This window comes from Helianthus annuus, chromosome 15 (genome assembly GCF_002127325.2).
Source record: "Helianthus annuus cultivar XRQ/B chromosome 15, HanXRQr2.0-SUNRISE, whole genome shotgun sequence".
Lineage (NCBI taxonomy): Eukaryota > Viridiplantae > Streptophyta > Magnoliopsida > Asterales > Asteraceae > Helianthus > Helianthus annuus.
Genome location: NC_035447.2, coordinates 135018037 through 135037296, shown reverse-complemented (window position 1 = coordinate 135037296; position 19260 = coordinate 135018037). Strand labels below are relative to the sequence as shown.

At 34.3% G+C, this 19260-nt stretch overlaps 3 protein-coding genes across 4 annotated transcripts; all 3 read left to right on the top strand.

The window, feature by feature from the left end:
- Window positions 1-2014: 2014 nt before the first annotated feature.
- LOC110914252 lies at window positions 2015-6060 on the top strand. Its single transcript, XM_022159057.1, has 10 exons — window positions 2015-2135; window positions 2254-2427; window positions 2520-2618; window positions 2738-2914; window positions 3007-3114; window positions 3206-3289; window positions 3373-3811; window positions 3927-4487; window positions 4632-4867; window positions 4922-6060. Exons 1-10 carry the CDS (start codon window positions 2015-2017, stop codon window positions 6058-6060), a joined length of 3138 nt encoding a protein of 1045 aa, XP_022014749.1.
- A 50-nt stretch (window positions 6061-6110) lies between these two features.
- On the top strand, window positions 6111-12053 carry LOC110914251 (ATP-dependent DNA helicase PIF2-like). The gene is made up of 3 exons (XM_022159056.1): window positions 6111-6171; window positions 6274-7477; window positions 12050-12053. Exons 1-3 carry the CDS (start codon window positions 6111-6113, stop codon window positions 12051-12053), a joined length of 1269 nt encoding a protein of 422 aa, XP_022014748.1.
- A 1942-nt stretch (window positions 12054-13995) lies between these two features.
- Window positions 13996-19010, top strand: LOC110912540 (CBS domain-containing protein CBSX1, chloroplastic). Of its 2 annotated transcripts, XM_035983833.1 has the most exons (9): window positions 14115-14252; window positions 16687-16793; window positions 17682-17769; window positions 17844-17908; window positions 17979-18027; window positions 18242-18294; window positions 18384-18499; window positions 18597-18654; window positions 18740-19010. In XM_035983833.1, the coding sequence occupies exons 3-9, from the start codon at window positions 17715-17717 to the stop codon at window positions 18812-18814; spliced, it is 471 nt and encodes a 156-aa protein (XP_035839726.1). In that variant the 5' UTR covers window positions 14115-14252; window positions 16687-16793; window positions 17682-17714; the 3' UTR covers window positions 18815-19010. The 2 variants fall into 2 exon arrangements, with proteins under 2 accessions (XP_022012985.1, XP_035839726.1); XM_022157293.2 differs by lacking the exon at window positions 16687-16793 and having other exon boundaries at window positions 13996-14252.
- The last annotated feature ends 250 nt before the right edge of the window (window positions 19011-19260 follow it).

Genomic DNA, 19260 nt, shown 5'->3' with positions numbered 1-19260 from the left:
AGTAAGCAGAAAGATGTAATCCGCTACGTATCTTAAAACAAGTACAATTCCTGTTTGCATACCCATGTAGTGTACAACCTTTTCCCATCCAACGGTTATAAAGTAACAATCCCGAAGAGGATCACGTTGAAGTAGTACATCAAAAGCGTCCCACTGATTCACACAGATCTTAAATGTCTCTTTAAGTTTACCAACTCCAATAATGACGTTGACTAACTCCTTGGGTATTAGCTGAACAAAAACATATAAAATTATGAAATCAACATAGGTACAGTAAAATTAACAACTATATCACTATTTACTATAGTAACATTTAAGTATTGGATTAAAATACCAAAACTTACCAACACGTCCTTACAAACATCAGTAAAATTGTGGGAGAATGAATCCATACATCCAAACTTCCTCTCAAACGATATTGATGTGAACATAGAAATCATTGGGAGTTTTGTTGGTTAATGATGAACTTTTTCAAAAGGTGTCAGCAGATATGTTGTATATGGTGTAGTTTTTTTAAATACCATCAGACATCCTTCTTTCAATGAAAGGTCAGAGACAACTGAAGACCATCCTTCTTTTAGAGCAAAAGTTCCATTGTGTTTTGAGAATCGGTAATCCCATCTCATACCGTTTACACACTCTATAACACCAACGTTACCAGGAACTTCTTTGAGTAAATGATTGTTTGCAAAGTTTTGTGGTATTATCTGTTGAGTTCAAGTATTTAAGTATTGGCAAGTGTTATATGTGAATTAATTGTTAATGATAAAACTGTAGAAAATGGTTTTAGTGTAATAATCTTACCAAGATTTTGGAATTAAGAGAATCCAAATATTTATAAAACGGCATCTTCCAAGATATTATGTTTCTGGTTAAAAATCAAAGAAAAAATGAGACAATGTATTTTATCAGATACTTCAGTATTTATAAAGACTGTGATAATAAATGTGAACCAACAATGTTTAACATATCTATGTCATTCAGATAACGCATTTAATATTTATCGATTTATCTAGAGTATAACAATAAATAAAGATTCTTCTAAAATCTGTAGAATCGAGTACCACTGTCAATAACTTTTTTTTTTGCAAGTCTATAAATAAAAGATTTGTCATTTAATCATATTCTTTAATATCAAGTAAGAAAAACCACAAAATATACCTTATCGATTGCTTTCAAGAATCCAAATGTAACACCATATCGAACAAAACTTCAAATCGGAAACATTATAAAAAATAAAAAAGCTTGTAAAATTAAATTGATATATCATCTAAAACATGCAATACATTGAGAACAGTCTTCACAACAGTTGTTAATCATGTGCATATGAAACTAATGTATATACAAATTTTAATAAATATTATTATACCTTGATCGAAGTTGTTGATGATGTCAAAAGTAAGAAGAATTCAAGTGGAGTGATTCAATATTGAAATGGACATCGGTGATTAAAACTTGAAGCACTTTTTATGAGATCAGACAAACAATTTTGTAAAGGGGATTTGAAGAGTCGTTAAAAAGATAAAGTATGTTTCTATCTGCCTCTATGTAACAAGGTAAACCGCCATTGGAATAATAAATTACATTTTACCGCCATTGAGATAAGGAACTTACATTTTACCCCCTAATAATATAGCTTTCGTTTTCAAATAATTCAAATCATTTTCAAATAATTCAAACCATTTTCAAAATACTTTGAAAGTCTTTTTCTTGAGTACTCAACAATCTTCTTCATTCAGATATTTGAAATTATGGCTACAGATAATAGAATTTCAAGTAAGTATGAACTGTTCTTTCAACCAAGTCAAAGTCAAGTCTGTGCTGAAGCAAGGAAAAAAAAGAAGCGTGTTCTGCAACAAAAGCGAAAGAAGAGTGGTTTTCATCGTACATCGAAATCCGATTCTGTTAAAAGGATTTCATTATTAAACACTCCAAGTGGTATGTCTTGTAGGTTTGTAAACAAAATTTTACAAGAAATATATATTTATATGTTATCTTTTGGGAATCCTTACACATGTTTCGTATTTTACAAGTTTCAACAACCAATGTTGAGAGAAGGAATGTGTATCATTTTCCTGCTTATGCTACTCCAAATATTAGCAGTAATTTGTTTCACTCATCTTCTGAAGTAAAAGGTATACTTACTGCAGATATTTTTTGGTAATTTCAAAAAAATTTCACAATATGTTCAAGGTTCTTTCCTTGAGTGGTCAACTATCTTCTTCATTCAAGTATTTTAAATTATGGATACAGATAACACAATTTCAAGTAAGTATGAAGTTGACCTTCAAGCAAGTCAACGTCAAAGTTGTGCTGAAGAAAGAGAAAAAAAGGAAGTATGTTCACAAAAGAGAAACAACAGAGGTTGTCATCCTGCATCAACATCTGATACTGTTGAAAGGATTCGATTTTCAAATACTTCAAATGGTATGTGTTATAGTTTTACAAACAAAACTTAAAAGAAATATGTATGTATATGTTATGTTTTTGGAATCCTTACATATGTTCTATTTTACAAGTTTCAACCACCAATGTTGAGAGAAGGAATGTGTATCATCTTCCTGTTTATGCTACTCCTATTAGTAGTAATTTGTTTCACTCATCTACACAAGTAAAAGGTATACTTACTATAGATATTTTTTTGGTAATTTCAAATAATTTTCACAATACTTTCAAAGTTCTTTTCTCGAGTTGTCAACAATCTTTTTCATTCAAGTATTTTAAAATATGTATACAGATAACACAATTTCAAGTAAGTATGAAGTTGACCTTCAAGCAATTCAACGTCAAATGTGTGCTGAAGAAAGAGAAAAAAGGAAGTATGTTCTTCAACAAAAGAGAAACAAAAGAGGTTGTCATCCTGCATCAACATCTGATTCTGTTGAAATGATTCCATTTTCAAATACTTCAAGTGGTATGTGTTATAGTTTTGTAAACAAAATTTAAAAGAAATATGTATGTATATGTTATGTTTTTGGAATCCTTACATATGTTCTATTTTACAAGGTTCAACCAACAATGTCGAAAGAAGGAATGTTCATCACACTCCTTTTGGAAGTACTAAGCAAATATCCAATTTTGTTGAGAGGACTCCATTATCAGATATTACAAATTGTATGTTTTAAATTTTATGAAACAAAAGATTTGTTTAATCTTAGGTTTTATGAATTGTTATATGTATCTTATTTTACAAGCTTCAATATAGGTGGAATATCTAAAATTGAATTACAAATGAGTGATAAGATGTTACCAGATTTTGTGGTTAAGAAGATTCATGGAATTTCTAAATGTATAAGATACGAATGTAAATTCCTGTTAAGTTTTCAATATGTAGAAAACTTATGTTGACTTATAAATTTACTAAGTCTGTAGATTATATTGATCATGGAGATGCCATCTTTATGTGTTCTAAATGTGATGCAATGTTTTGGGAAGATGAAATGTTTAGGGGAAATCAAAAACGTAAGAAAACATCCTATTCTCTTTGTTGTTCAAATGGAGATGTTGAGCTACCACGACCGCCTACACCTCCTCCATTACTACGTCATTTATATAAAAGTCATACCTCACAGTCTCACAATTTCATGGAAAATATTCGAGCATATAACATGATGTTTTCCTTCAGATATCTTGGTGGGAAGGTTGACAAAAGTTATCAGAGAGGTAAAGGTCCTTATGTATTTAGACTACAAGGTCAGAATTATCATCGAATGGGTAGTCTACTTCCGGACGTTGGGGAAGAACCTAAATTCTCCCAGCTTTACATATATGATTCACAAAACGAAGTTGTAAATCGTCAAAAAGCAGTAAGGTAATTTCTTTATGATAATTGTGGCATTTAAGAATATATATTTTGCTTTTCAGTATATTTACATTCATTATCATTTGAAACGAATTTAAATTTTAACATTTTATATTTATGGCAGTTCTCAGATAGAATGCAAAACTACAAGAAACAACCAGCTTGATAGTACAACCATAGAGGGTCTTAAAGATATGTTGGATTCTTGCAATCCTCTTGTCCAGTCCTTCAGAATGGTAAGAGATTGTTTTCAAGAAAATGAGTTTCAAGATGTAAGCTTGAAGCTTATTGGAACAAGAGATAAGGATGGAAGAGTTCACAATTTGCCAACAACATCAGAAATTGTTGCGTTAATACATGGTGATTTTGATGGAGCATTTGATAAACGGGACATTGTTGTTAGAAAGAAGTCTGGTGGTCTTCAAAGAATTAATGAGCTTCATCCCTCTTACCTTGCTTTGCAATATCCACTTATTTTCCCATATGCGGAAGATGGTTATAGAGTTGGTATTAAACATAGAGGGATTGCGATTGATGATGAGGTACTTAGAACCAATCTTACAATTAGAGAATTCTTTTGTTACAAAATTCAAGATAGACAGAATCAGTTTTCATTGTTAGTTAATGCGAAAAAACTATTTCAGCAGTTTTTGGTTGATGGATACACGATGATAGAATCTGCCAGGTTGAATTATATAAGGACACAATAGCCTAAACTTAGAGTGCAAAATCTTAAGAACTTGAATGCTACTGTTGAAAGTGGAGAGAATAATGCCTCAAGTTGTGGTCAACCTATACTTTTACCTTCATCATTTACCGGTGGTTCTAGATATATGATGCAAAAGTACTTGGATGCTATGGCAATTTGCAAGTCTGTTAGATATCCCGATTTATTCATAATGGTGACTTGTAATCCAAACTGGCCTGAGATTTACAGGTGTTTGCACGATAAAGCTCTTAATGCTGAAAACAGACCGGATATTATCTCTAGATTATTCAAGTGTAAATTGGATCATCTTATAAAAGATTTCAAGAAACATAAATTCTTTGGTGATATACAAGCAGGTACCCTTTAGTTATATTTTTTACTTTGAACATCTAATTATATTTATCTAACAGCCCACTGTTCAAAAATTTCAGTTATGTATACAACGGAATTTCAGAAGCGTGGTCTCCCACATGCTCACATATGTTTGTTCTTGGGTGCTGAAAGTAAATTTCCAAATGCATCTGATATTAATTGTGTTATTAGTGCTGAGATACCAGATAAAGAAAGAGATCCTGAATTATATGAGCTTGTCAAGCAATTTATGATTCATGGACCATGTGGTACAGACAACCCACTTTGTCCATGTATGGTTCAGCAAAAATGTTTTAAAAAGTTTCCCAAAAAATATGTTGATGAGACTTGTGTTGATTCTGAAGGATATCTTGTCTATCGTCGCCATCAAACAAGTAATACAGTAGTAAAGAATGGTGTGACACTTGATAATAGATTTGTAGTTCCTTACAAGGCTCTCCTGCTCAGAAAGTATCAGTGCCACGTTAACGTTGAATGGTGCAACCAGTCAGGTTCTATCAAATATTTGTTTAAATATATTAATAAGGGGCCTGATAGAGTCACTGCTTCTGTTTTTCAAGCCAATAGCACCAAGAATGATACGGAACAGAATGTAGCTGTAGATGAGATAAAAGCATACCTTGATTGTAGATATATCTCTGCTTGTGAAGCTGCTTGGAGAATATTCATGTATGATATACATTATAGATATCCAGCTGTTGAAGTATTACCTTTTCATTGTGAAGATGGTCAGAGTATTGTGTATAACGATCATGATAATTTGTGTGATATTGTTACTGATCCAACTGAGAAAATGAAAAGGTTTACAGAGTGGATGAATTGTAATAAAGTCGATGAATTTTCTAGGACATTGAGGTATGTTCAGTTTACGGGATATTATATATCGAATGCTAAAAATCGCAAATGGAATCGAAGAAAGCATCCGTATGGATCAATTAGGAGGATAAATTATGTCCCACCATCACTTGGTGATTGTTATTACCTAAGGATTTTACTGAATCATATTAAGGGACCAACCTGTTTTGAAGATATAAAAACAGTTGATGGGCAGGTTTTTCAAACATTTAAAGATGCATGTTTTGCACGGGGGCTGTTGGATGATGATAAAGAATATGTTAATGCTGTCAAAGAAGTTAGCACATGGTCAACCGGAGATTTCTTGAGGACCTTTTTGTAATGTTGTTGCTGTCAAACTTGATATCTCGTCCTGGTGTTTTTTGGTCGGAAATGAAGTCCATGTTATGTGAAGACATTCTGTATCAGCAACGAAAGATAACTGGTATTGCAGGTAATGTTATTATTTTATTAAAGTTATATACAACTACATTAAAATTATGCAATAGCTCTGTTATTGGGAAAAAACTAATACTTTTTTCAACATTTGTTTTAGATTTGGATCTTCAACAAGAAGAACTTGAAAATATCTGTCTATCTGAAATTGAAAAGTTGCTACTTACCAATGGAAGTACAGTGAGAAATTTTGATGATATGCCAAGTGTTCCGAACAATTATGTTTCATCGTCGAACAATCGATTGATAATGAAAGAATTATCGTATGAGAGACTAGCTCTTCAAAGTGAACATGATCGTTATGTAAAGTGTTTAACTGCCGAACAGGAAAGGATATATAAAATTGTTATGGAAGCGATTGAAAAAGGTGATGGAGGTGTGTTTTTTGTATATGGTTATGGTGGAACTGGAAAGACGTTTCTTTGGAAGACATTCTCAGCTGCATTACGATCAAAAGGTGAAGTTGTATTGAATGTTGCATCCAGTGGAATTGCTTCACTTTTGCTGGATGGTGGTAGAACTACTCATTCAAGGTTTGTAATTCCAATCAACATTAATGAGAATTCAATATGTTCGATAGAGCCTAATACTGAGTTAGGTGATTTAATTAAAAGAGAAACATTGATTATTTGGGATGAAGCACCTACGACTCACAAGCATTGTTTCGAGGCTCTTGATAGAACAATGAGAGACATATCACGTTCCAGTCAATCGAACATGCAATCGAAGCCGTTTGGGGGAAAGGTCAATCTATTTGGTGGTGATTTTAGACAAATTCTTCCGGTCATCCCTAAAGGTACCAGAACAATGATAGTCAATGCTTCTTTGAATTCTTCTTATATATGGCGGCACTGTCAAGTACTAAAGCTAACTGAGAATATGAGATTAAGAGTTGGTTGTCAGGAAGCAGATTTGAAAGAAATAAAGGAATTTGGAGAATGGATTTTAAAGCTTGGTGATGGTCTGCTTGGTGAAGAAAATGATGGTGAGATTGATATTGAAATACCAGATGATTTACTTATTCATGACCAAGTCAATCCTATTTCTTCTCTCATTTCATTTATATATCGGGACATGAATAAGTTTTTGTGGGATTTAACGTATTTTCAACAAAGAGCGATTATTGCTCCAACTAATGAAGTAGTGGATTCAATAAATAAAGAGTTGTTAGAGAGTCTGCCCGGTGAAGAAAAGATTTATTTTAGTTTAGATAGTTTATGCCAATCGGAGGAAGAATCAAAGCTTAATATGGCATTGTTTCCTCATGATGTGTTAAACAATCTTCGTTTATCTGGTTTACTGATGTGTGTGTGGTGTACTATATTTTTATGTATATTTTTAGCCCTTTTTAACCACTTTAGTCAAGTTTTAAATTTATAAAACACGATATTTACTAACACCAAATGCACATCTGGGCAAGTGCACCCATCGTGAGCGTAGTATAGCGTTGGTAAGATACCGAGGTCGTCCAAGGACACAAGAGCTTTTAATACCGGTTTATCCTCAACGTCTAATCAAATAAAAAATTTAGGAAAAAGGTTTTAAACTAGAAAATAAAAACTAAAATGCTGAAAATAAAAATAAAATAAGAATAGATAGATAAGATGAATCACTTGGATCCGACTCGCCTTTAGTGCAACCTTTGATTATTTCCGCACTTTTGCACTTTTTAAGAGATTATCTTAGTTATTGTAGTAGGCCCCTCTTTTGAAGGTGGCGTTACCCTCAACCTAGTAGTTTGAGTCAGCAAGGATACAATCCTAAAGGGTTGGATTATTGAAAGATAATTTATTAAGTTATTAATGCATATTGTGGCAGACCCCTCTTTTGAAGGTGACGTTACCCTCGGCTAAGTAGTCTGAGTCAGCAGGGATACAGTCCTAAGTAGCCGGGTTAAATTTTTAATAGTAGTTTACATATGAGGGGATCAAAGAGTTTGGACCCCCACCATCTAATACCTTTTGGTATTGAAGGAGGTCCTACTAAATTTGACCCAGGTCCTTGCAGGATCTATACACTGAACAATGGCAAGACTCTTACCAAACCATTCCCTTAACCCCCGACCAGGTAGCCAACATATCTCCATATAGACCGTGGAGATATGAATGGTGAAAATCTTTTATTTTATATAGACAGTAAAATAATGCCAAGACACCACAAACAAATGATAAGGAAGAATCACCTTCAACATATAAAATTAGTTATTAAAGTCATTAATACATAACCAAATAAAAAGTGCGAAAAGATTAAAAAATAAAAAGTATTACACTAAATGCTTGTCTTCACCAAGTGATGTAAGAGACTTAGGCAAACATGGCCTTTGATTGTCAAGAACTCTTACGATCAATCTTGGATCCCGAGACTACTCACACACTCTATGATGGATGATGGATGATGGTGGTGGATGATGGTGTTGTGGTGGTGGATGATGGTGTTGTGGTGGTGGAATGTGTGTGAAGTGTGAGAGAGGTGGTGTGCCAAATGATGATTTGCAAGTGAGCCAAGCACCCCTATTTATAGCCTGAACAGAAGCTCGGGCACGGCCCCGTGTCCATTGGGCACGGCCCCGTATCCATCCCTCTTCTCTTTCTTCATTACTTGTAGTTTGTCTGCATTAGTTGACCACGCCCCCGTGTCCGCTTGGCACGACCCCGTGTGCAGAAGCGTATCTGTACTATCAAGATTTCCTCAGATTCTGCGAATCTTAGAGTTGACCACGGCCCCGTGTCCGCTGGGCATGCTCCCGTGGTGGGTGATAGAAGCTTCTACAACTTTGTCTTTTCTGCTGACACTTGGGCACGCCCCCATGCTCATTGAGTACGTGGCGTGTTCAGTCTTCTGTTATCTTGTTTTTGCTTGGGAAGATGCTGTCGAGGGGTCAGGCATGCCACGTTTATTTCTTTTCTTGTATTTATGTTAGATTTAGCTGTCTTTTTGCTTCTTTTGTTAATTTGAGCTCATTTAATCCTGAAAATACAAAAGGAAGACAAAAACACACTTTTTCCAACATTAGTACTAAAAAAGGGGTTAGTTTTTTGCCATAATTGATGTAATTTATATGTTGCATTTTGTACACATCAAATACCCCCACACTTGAATCTTTGCTTGTCCTCAAGCAAAACTCTTTATAATGTGGCTTTTCACTCCCAAATGGAATGGATAGAAGAGAAGGTTTTTGGGCTTGTCATAGAGTGTCGGGATTCCAAGATTTTTATTAGGTTTTATTTTTATTTTATTTACAATCCTATTCGTCATGATTTATTTAAAACATTACATAAGATAAATTACTTATTAGGGCATAACATGCCTTTTTAAAATTCCATTTATATACAAGTTCACATACCTCACGGGAGATCACTCAACACTTGGCCGAAAATCTATTTTTGTGAAACACTCGAGAGCGGCATGGAACTTACTCCTACCAAGGAATTTGGATATTCCATAAGAAAAGTTGAAAGGAATGATTAAAGAATTAGAAAAAGGAGCAGTTGGAATTTGGATATTCCATAAGAAAAGAATTTGGGTACCTATCCAAGGAAACCTACGAAGCCGAATTCTAGAAGAAGCTCGTAAATCTAAGTATACGATGCATCCTGGAAGTGACAAGATGTATCAAGATTTAAGGAAAAATTTATGGTGGATATGATTGAAAAAGGATATAGCAAATTATGTTGCTAAATGTTTAACCTGTTCACAGGTTAAAGCTGAACATCAGAAACCTTCAGGATTACTGCAGCAATTGGAAATGCCAATTTGGAAATGGGAATTGATAACAATGGACTTTGTTACCAAATTACCCAAGACACGAAAAGATAATGACACAATCTGGGTGATTGTAGACAGATTGACTAAATCTGCTCATTTCTTATTGATGAAAGAAACTTTCAGTATGGAACAATAAGCTGTATGTGAATGAAATAGTTTTATTACATGGGATTCCTGTATCTATTGTGTCTGACAGAGATAGTCGTTTTACCTCTCATTTCTGGACAAGTTTCCAAAAAGAAATGGGAACCCGACTAAATCTAAGTACAGCCTATCATCCTCAAACAGATGAAAAAGTGAAAGGACAATTCAAACTATGGAAGATATGCTTAGAGCCTGTGTGATAGATTTCCGAGGAAATTGGGATGAACACTTACCTTTAATAGAATTTTCTTACAATAATAGCTATCAAACAAGTATGAATGCTGCGCCATTTGAAGCACTCTATGGACGGAAATGCCGAACACCAGTATGTTGGGCAGAAATCGGAGAAAATCAACTGTTAGGTCCTGAAATTGTGCAAGAAACAACTGACAAAATTACTCAAGTCAAGGAAAGATTGAAAGCAGCACTAGACCGTCAAAAGAGTTATGCAGATAACAGATGTAAACCGCTAGAGTTTCAAGTTAGAGACAAGGTACTATTGAAGGTCTAACCATGGAAAGGAGTTGTTAGATTTGGTAAGAGAGGAAACCTCAGCCCAAGGTATGTTGGACCTTTTGAAATTATCAAACGAATAGGGCCAATAACTTATCAGCTATAGTTACCAGAAGAAATGGCAGGAGTACATTTCATGTATGTAACCTAAAGAAATGCTTAGCTGATGAATCATTGGTGATACATCTTCACGACAAAGGTAAATGAAAAGCTTAAGTTTGTAGAAAAGCCAATACAAATTGAAGATAGAAAGATCAAGAATCTCAAACAAAAGATATTAGTTCTGGTCAAAGTAAAATAGGATTCAAAGAGAGGGCTAGAATACACATGGGAGCTAGAATCTGAAATGAAAAGGAAGTATCCATTCCTATTCCAGTGAATATCGAGGACGAGATTTAAAACAAGGTAGGGAGGATATAACAACCATCAAAAATGCCCTAAAACACCCCGTAATTGAAAAATCGAACTCGTGTAACGTTATTTGAATTGAAAAGTAAATAAAATAGGATTTATAAGCCTGTCGCGGCCTGCAACAGACTGAAGAGGAACCCTTTGCGGGGCGCGAAGGGCTATAGCTTGCCGGACACTTCTAGTGACACGTGTCGTACACGTGGCGGACCTATACTCGTGACTAGTCAAGGCTAAACCCTAGCTAGAGGGTGTGGCGGTCCGCGACGGGCACAGCCTTAGGCTGTCGCAGGGCGCGAGGGAATAAAAAATCAAGTATAAATAGAGCTTCACTCTGCCTTTCCAATTCATTCAGTCTTTTTCTTTCTCTTTAACTTCTAAAACGAAAATTATACCCCAAAATCACGAAGCTATGCCCCGTTGTAAGTGTTTTAATCCTTGATCACTGATTCGATACCCTGTCCGATTGATCTTGAACCCAACAACGGATGCCAAGGCGCTGCCTGATAAAGGTTATGCTTTGTAAACTACTTTGGGGTTCTGTCTCGTGACGTATTGATAAAGTTGAATTGGGTTATTATACTAACACGTGTGCATTGTATATTTTTAATAGGAACTCAAGAAAATTATTAGAAAATATTACCAGGAAACCTGTAGTAAAACCTAAATTTACAAAGTGAGTCATTCTCCTTTTTGGTAACCTTATTCGGAGCCATTTTATTTAAAATGCTTTACAAAACCCTAAATGTTTATCAGTTATAATTAGAGTGATTAAGTTTTTGTATTCTGCAATTACTATCTGTATGTGCGATTTTGTATACATTACTTGACACTCGTTACTATTGGATAAAGAGTTAGCCAATAGTAGCATGACCACAAGCACAGGGGAATTGTGCCCCTTTAGCAATACTGTTTAAGAAATTTTTAGATATAAACAAATGTAAAAACTCTTAATGCTGTAAAGTTATAACAATGTGTCATTTTATAAAATGGAATGAACTCGCTAGTATTTTTTGCTGATAAAATATTTTTAAAATGCGTTTCAGGTAATTTGATGTGAAGCTATTAAGAAGCCAGCCATGGAGCACTGAAGGCTTAAATAAAGTGGCTATAAATTACCTGAATAAAAGAAGTAGTTATAAGTTCAGCAAATTAGGGTTTATCCTTATAAACACAATATCAATGAAATATGGGTTTTAGCCCATTTATTTAATATAAAAGTTTGGTGTTTTGCAAACTCTGAAATTATTTCCTAACTACGATCCTGAGGAGTTAATTCCGCTGAAAATTTAATAAACACCGATACCACCAGTTCGCTCGCGCGACGCCCGCTTCCGGGGCAGGGTCGGGGGCTGCGACACAACCTGTTCAACTTATAAGCAAGTTCAATTGTGCATTCCATTTTCAAAGGCTTATGTACATTCAATACTTAATGTGCAGCAGCTATTCAACTGAATGTAATATGCATTAGTCATATGCTCCTTACACCCTTATCAAACAAACAATACCATCAATTTAAATTATCCTATAAACCTGCCAAAGCCTTATGTGCATCAAACATCCTAAGCACATCAAACAAACAATACCATCAACTTAATGTGCAACAGTGCAACTGTGAATTGAACCTTAATGTGCAGCAGTACAGCTGTGAATTGATCCTAATGTACAGCAGTGCAGCTGTCATTTGACCCTAAGCTTCAGTTAATCCTAATGACCCTAAGCTTCAGTTGATCTTAACCTTCAGTTGATCCTAATGTGTCATTTGACCCTAAGCTACAATTGATTCTTAACACATAAATATCAACATTAAAGATAGTGAAGTAACAGTCAAAGGCAGAGACATTTGATCTTAAAATTAGTTTAATAACTTCAAACAAAACACAGTTTAATAAGGTTCATTAACACTTAAATATCAACTTCAAACAAAACACAATTTAATAAGGTTCATTAACACTTAAGTATTAACTTCAAACAAAACACAGTTTAATATCCGATATTAGATAACAATACAAGGGTAATCCTGATCATTAACTTCAAAAACCCAAAAATGATCAGTGGCCAAAATAACCCTTTTACATTATTATACGTAAGCTAGTAGTTAGGCATCCTATGTACACTCATGCTACCCCCCGTGTTCATGCTCGACGGCTAAAACAGAGTTCAATCCTGAACCCTCTTCCCGTCCGCAACACAATCCGGTATTGGATCCGGACAAGGCGTCGGGTGACCTGAACCCTAATTCCAACTACAAATCCATGAAAGAAATACCAAATTTCAGATTATATACAATGCACACAAGAAGAAATTCAACGATTTGGAGTATAATTAACACAATGCCATACCAACAACATGGAGAAGGTGGAGTTACCGGAGTTGTGGTGGGTGCCGAGGAGACTTTGGGAAAGAGAGAGGTAGTGTATTGTAGCTTGTAAAGGAAGATGGAAGGTAAAAAGAAGTGAAAGTAGTCAACTTTTGGTGAAATGACCATATTACCCTTCTCACCATTAAATAAATAAACGGTCAACTAACGGTTGTTAGTGCCAGGGTTTTAATTGTGAACAATTGAATACGACTGGAGTGTTGATTTTTTTGAAATAGAGACTGAACCTGAGAGCGGGTGTAAACCTCAGGGATTGAAAGTGTACTTTACTCTTTTATTTATTATAATTACAAGTTATGATTCAAAGTTCAAACAAACATGACAGACCATTATATGAACATTCTTAGACATTCTTTTCATCATATGAACATCTTTTGCCTTATTTGATACGTATTCTCCATATTCACGCGGTCCTTCTTTTGCCCTTTTTAAATCACGACTTGCTAGAGTAAAAAGCCCATAAAAGAAACCCGATTAACATAGTCCACAAAAAAAAAAAAAAATAAATAAATAAAATTAAAAAAAAATAAAAAAAAAATCATAATAAACCAACACGATATTCACACAAATAGCTGTGATATCTACACGGACGTCAAGATATTTCCGTTATATCAAACAAACAAACGAGTACATAAACAAATGCAAGATAACAAAAGCCACATTCACAATATTTCCAATTCCATTGGGCTTCTTGGCCAGAAGCCAAACTAGATATTTTTACGTCAACCATGGCCTCATTTCTTCAACTTCTACATCCCCAATTCCGTTACGCCACCGTCTTCTACCACCACCAACTACCATCCCATCCATCACTTTCACCTAGTCGTAGACCTACCCTCATTTACGCAGCCGCCTCAGCTACCTTGCCGGTACATCTTTTCTCGATTATTTAGTGTCGTTTATTTTTTACATGTGAACATTTGTTAAACCTGTTCGTCGGGTTTTAGTTTCGTATGTTTGTATGTGCTCGTTAGTGTAAATATTTAGGCTTAACGGTAGCATAAGCTTGGGCACCAGCATGTTTAAACAGTTATCAGCCGCATACATGTTACATGTCGATAGTAGAATAGTTAAGAAATGTCAAGTTGTAATACTTAGAGAGTCAATGTGTAACATTTACTAAACAACTAACTAACGCATGAAGAGTTAGTTAAGTTGTTTTTAATTAAAAGGCAATTAACTAATGAAATCGAACAATAGATTTATAGTTAGGCTATAGGGTGTGGTCATGACCCTAATGGTTATCATGACCCTTCACATCAGCGCCATGTCACTCATTTCTAATCCATCATCCAAAATCACTACACTAAGGGTGTGGTCATGACCCAAACCACTATTTTCTTATTTTAATTTATTTTTGTGAAAAGGAAAAGGAAACATTAAAAAAGAAAGAAGGCTCATGGTTGCCATGGTTTAATCCATGCCAATCATGGTGGATGATGCAAGGGGATGATATAACAATCCAATAATGATCCTATGTGGCATTAATGACCCAAATCATGTTTCCCACACAATGGAATTTAATAAGGGGGCTACTAAACGTACCCCCACTTGTTACTTTTTATACCCCCTTTCCATAAAATCACATTTACACTTGTCATGTTTACCCCCTAAACAAGTCATATTTTTTAAAGTATTCTTTTTTGTTACAAAACAAATTCAAAAGTGTAAAAATATATTATAGACGTTTTTTAAAAAAAATGTTTATTTTTATGTTTATTTAAAAAACCATATTTTTTTAAAAGGTTTTCAGATATTTTTTACACTTTCTCAAATAGTATTTTGATTATGTTTTCTTTTATTGAACATCTTTACAAATTTCTAATAACGTTTTTCATATAAAAACAATAATAAAAAAAGTTTTGAATTTTCTTTTTGAAAAAGTCTACATTATATTTTTTTCCTCGTCTAGTTTGTATTTTAAATGTCTTATATATTTATTATTTTTAATATTTTAAAATGTTTTTATTTTATTTTGGAATGACTTGAAGTGGGTATCTGATGCGTGGTCGAAAACCGATGATTATTCGTAATTAAGGTTATGCTTTTACGTGACTTTTGGTTTCGAATGACCTACTTTTGATTACAAGAAAATCCACATATATTTTTGAAATCAACCAGTTTGATATATTTTTTAAATGAATAAGAAAAAAAATATTTGTGAATCAACCATATCCATTTGTTTTCCTTTAGAAAAGTGTTCACTTCGATCCAAGTCTTAAATTAGTTTTAATTATTTTATAAACACGTCAAAAGTATTAAAAAATATAAAAGTAAGACCTTTAGAATACAAACTAGACGAGGAAAAAACATAATATAGACTTTTTTTCAAAAAGAAAGTTCAAAACCTTTTTTATTATTTTTATAAGAAAAATGTTAATATTTATTTGTAAAGATGTTCAATAAAAAACATAATCAAAATACTATTTGAGAAAGTGTCTTTAGTAACAATATATGAAAACTTTTAAAAACTATGATTTAAATAAAAATTAAAAAATAAATATTTAAAAAAATGTCAGTAATCTTTTTTTACACTTTTGAATTTGTTTTGTAACAAAAAGAATAGTTTTTAAAATGATGATTTGTATGGGGGTAAATATTAAAAGTTTTAATTTGATTTTATAGAAAGGGGTATAAAAAGTAATAAGAGGGTATATTTAGCCTACCCCTTTAATAAAATCAAACATTAATAGATTTATAATTAACCATCTAGGAATACAGTAAATATTTAGGGCAACACTTCGTCTTTCCTTTTGCAATAGATTTGATCGATGAATCCTTCTTAAGAAGCGAAACTTAAATTTTTGTGTTTATTTTTTCTTCAAACATCTTCAAAGGAGCTGATGTCTGCAGGCGTGCAGACGTTACTCTTGAAGACTGTTTGTTTTTTTTTCCTTTAAGCTTTTTTCAGTTTAAAAAAAAGCTATGACACCATTTCTTCAAACATCTTCACAAAAAACCCTCCTCCCTCATATACGTTCTGAACTCAAATTTGAACCAAAACTGGACCACCACCACTGCCATAAGGTCACCGGCGCTGGCCGTCGCCTCAGTCGGCCACCACCACCGTCGCGAGAAGAAGGAGGGTGTTTTGCGGGTGGGTGTGTTGAACACCAAACACCTGGAATGCTTCACGACACTCTTCTGATCTTCTTTACATAAGGGGCCCTGCAAATTAATGGTTATTCGTTTACATAAACACATTGAATCAGCATAGGGCTTCTTCTTTAGCGCGCTGATGATCATCTTCCCCACATCGAGCTTTAGATAACTGGTTTGGGTTTTATTAAATTTGTGTTATAGGAAAGAAGGAGGGTGTTTTGCGGGTGGGTGTGTTTGCCGGAAAAGGCGCCAGAGTGCCGGCCGGAACCGGCTCCGGTGACCGGATCAAGAGAGAAGGCAAAGAGGAGGTAATTGGTTTAGGATGTTCTAAACTTAAAACATTTTGGAGGTAATTGGTTTAGGATGTTTTGATTTGGAAAATAAAACAAAGATCATGTAGTTTGTACAGACACTATCAATTTTTAAAAACAAACAGTCTTATATTTTCAGCTTGAAAAGCTTCAGACCACATCTTCAGTTGCAGACATGAAAACATGTGAAATCAGCTTGCAGACAATTTATGTCTGCAAAAACAAACAGTCGACATAGAGAAACCAAGGGCAGAAAGGGCCCACACGTAAAAAAAACATAAATTGGGCTATGAGTGGAATTACATAGCCCAAAAGCAGTGGACTAGCAGGATCATGTGGCAAACGGCCATAGACAGTTTGTTCCAACTGTCTAACCCGAATTTCACCCATTAAAGCCCCAATTTTTTCACTGGCGATTCTCCCCCGATTTTAGCATTTTCCAAATCTTTCCACTTTTCGTGTAATCCTTGATCCATTATCAACACGAAAACTATAATCTTTTGTGACCAATACATATTGTAGCTTTTGCAAAACTTCCCTTATTGACAATGCTATACTTGATTACTCTTTTGGAGTTCATGAAGGGGCTGCTGGTTCATCATAAATGCATCACCAAATGTACTTCTAAAGCATAATCACTATCAAAAATCAAAATAGAGTTTATTTTTTTACTATTCTTATAAACAACCTTGTACTTGGCAATACCTTGCAATACATCAAGAAGGTGTATGTGTTATATTTATTAATTGCACTCACATTCTCACAACATACAAAATGTCTGGCTATATGGTGGTTAGAGACATAAATGAATCCTATTTGATCTCAAAAAGTTTCGTCAATTTTCTTTTCGTCGTTATCTTTGACAAGTTTCATTCTTGTTTCCAGCCAAGAAACGGAGCTCTAAACGTGGGTGATTTTATGACTAGAAAAGACGAGTTACATGTGGTCAAGCCCACAACACCAGTAGATGAAGGTATTACTCTATTAAGAACAATAGCATCGATCGTTTCAGTTTCCTCGGCTCTTCTAACTGATTTTCATCTGCAGCTCTGGAAGCTCTTGTAAAACACAAAATAAGTGGCTTTCCTGTAATCGACGATGACTGGAATTTGGTAAGTTTTTTTCCCTATCCAATACACATAATGTTCCTTGTGAAGTATTAAAAGGTTCGTTTTGCTGCAGGTTGGACTCGTTTCTGATTACGACTTACTAGCACTGGACTCTGTATCGGGTAAGCCATAACTTGAAGTACAAAATTAATATTGCTTTAGTAGATATGTGACACTTACGTATTTGGACCTGAATCCTAAGACTGTTAACGTTTATTCGGTTATTCCCTATGTGCATTTATATTCTTGAACAGTTGATCATATCAAACTTTATAACCACTCACTACTTGCTGTAAATTATTGTAATATATCTTGATATTCCAATATATTCTTTAGGCTCCACGCGATCTGATACCAGCATGTTCCCGGACGTTGATAGCACCTGGAAGGTAAGTATCTACCATCTATCCGTCGGCTTGTTGAAGTATAGTTTAATATCATATCTAGTTCCACCATTCTATCGCTAAATCCATTGCAGACGTTTAACGAGGCACAAAAATTGCTCAGTAAAACCGATGGGAAGGTAGTTGGTGATTTAATGACACCCGCGCCATTAGTGGTTCGCGAAAATACTAATCTTGAGGATGCTGCTAGGTTCATCCTACCTCCCTCTATAACTAATATTTATGTTCCGATCATGTAACTATTTTTATTCTAAAAACAACCTTACAGAAGAATTTTATGTTGTCAGATTGTTACTTGAAACCAAATATCGCCGCCTTCCAGTTGTAGATAGCAAAGGAAAGCTGGTAAGATCCTCAGAATTCTGCTGTTTTTTTTTTCAAACGTATATGCTTTATCACACGTTAAAGGGTTGCTTCTACGTGAATTAAGGTGGGAATTACTACACGAGGAAACGTTGTAAGAGCCGCCCTCCAAATAAAAAAGGGCAGCGAGACGAAAACATAACCTTTGGAGGAGATGGTATGTGGACAGATCTGATTGACAAAAAAATTAGTTACAACAGTTTTGATTATTCTCAAAAAACCTTATACTAATGGTGTTAAGGAAACTACCATAGTACTACATGTATATATATGTTACAAACAGATTTTGAAATGTACGTTATGCTTTGTTATATATTTTTATACAAGGTTTTTAACCATCGTTAAATCATGCGTTAGATTAAAAAAGTTGGAGATGATTTAAATAATAATTTTAAAAATGATTATAAACCTGATTTGATAGATTCAAAAAGAAACCAAAGAATTGTAGCCATTGGTTTACTTGAAACCATGTACCACAATGGACCAGTGTCCTTTATCAAAGTAGAACCCTGTCAAAACAATTAGGTTTCTGTCCTTATGAACTATTATCCTAATATACATTCATCAGCTTAATTATAATATATTCTA

Coding starts and splice junctions, on each gene's coding strand:
- LOC110914251 (XM_022159056.1), top strand. CDS start 6,111: ATGAAGTCCATGTTATGTGAAGACATTCTGTATCAGCAACGAAAGATA. Junction 6,172..6,273: donor AAAGATAACTGGTATTGCAG/GTAATGTTATTA, acceptor CATTTGTTTTAG/ATTTGGATCTTCAACAAGAA.
- LOC110912540 (XM_022157293.2), top strand. CDS start 14,112: ATGGCCTCATTTCTTCAACTTCTACATCCCCAATTCCGTTACGCCACC. Junction 17,770..17,843: donor CACAACACCAGTAGATGAAG/GTATTACTCTAT, acceptor TTTCATCTGCAG/CTCTGGAAGCTCTTGTAAAA. Junction 18,500..18,596: donor AATCTTGAGGATGCTGCTAG/GTTCATCCTACC, acceptor TTATGTTGTCAG/ATTGTTACTTGAAACCAAAT.
- LOC110914252 (XM_022159057.1), top strand. CDS start 2,015: ATGTTTCGTATTTTACAAGTTTCAACAACCAATGTTGAGAGAAGGAAT. Junction 2,136..2,253: donor CTCATCTTCTGAAGTAAAAG/GTATACTTACTG, acceptor TTATGGATACAG/ATAACACAATTTCAAGTAAG. Junction 2,915..3,006: donor ATTTTCAAATACTTCAAGTG/GTATGTGTTATA, acceptor CTATTTTACAAG/GTTCAACCAACAATGTCGAA.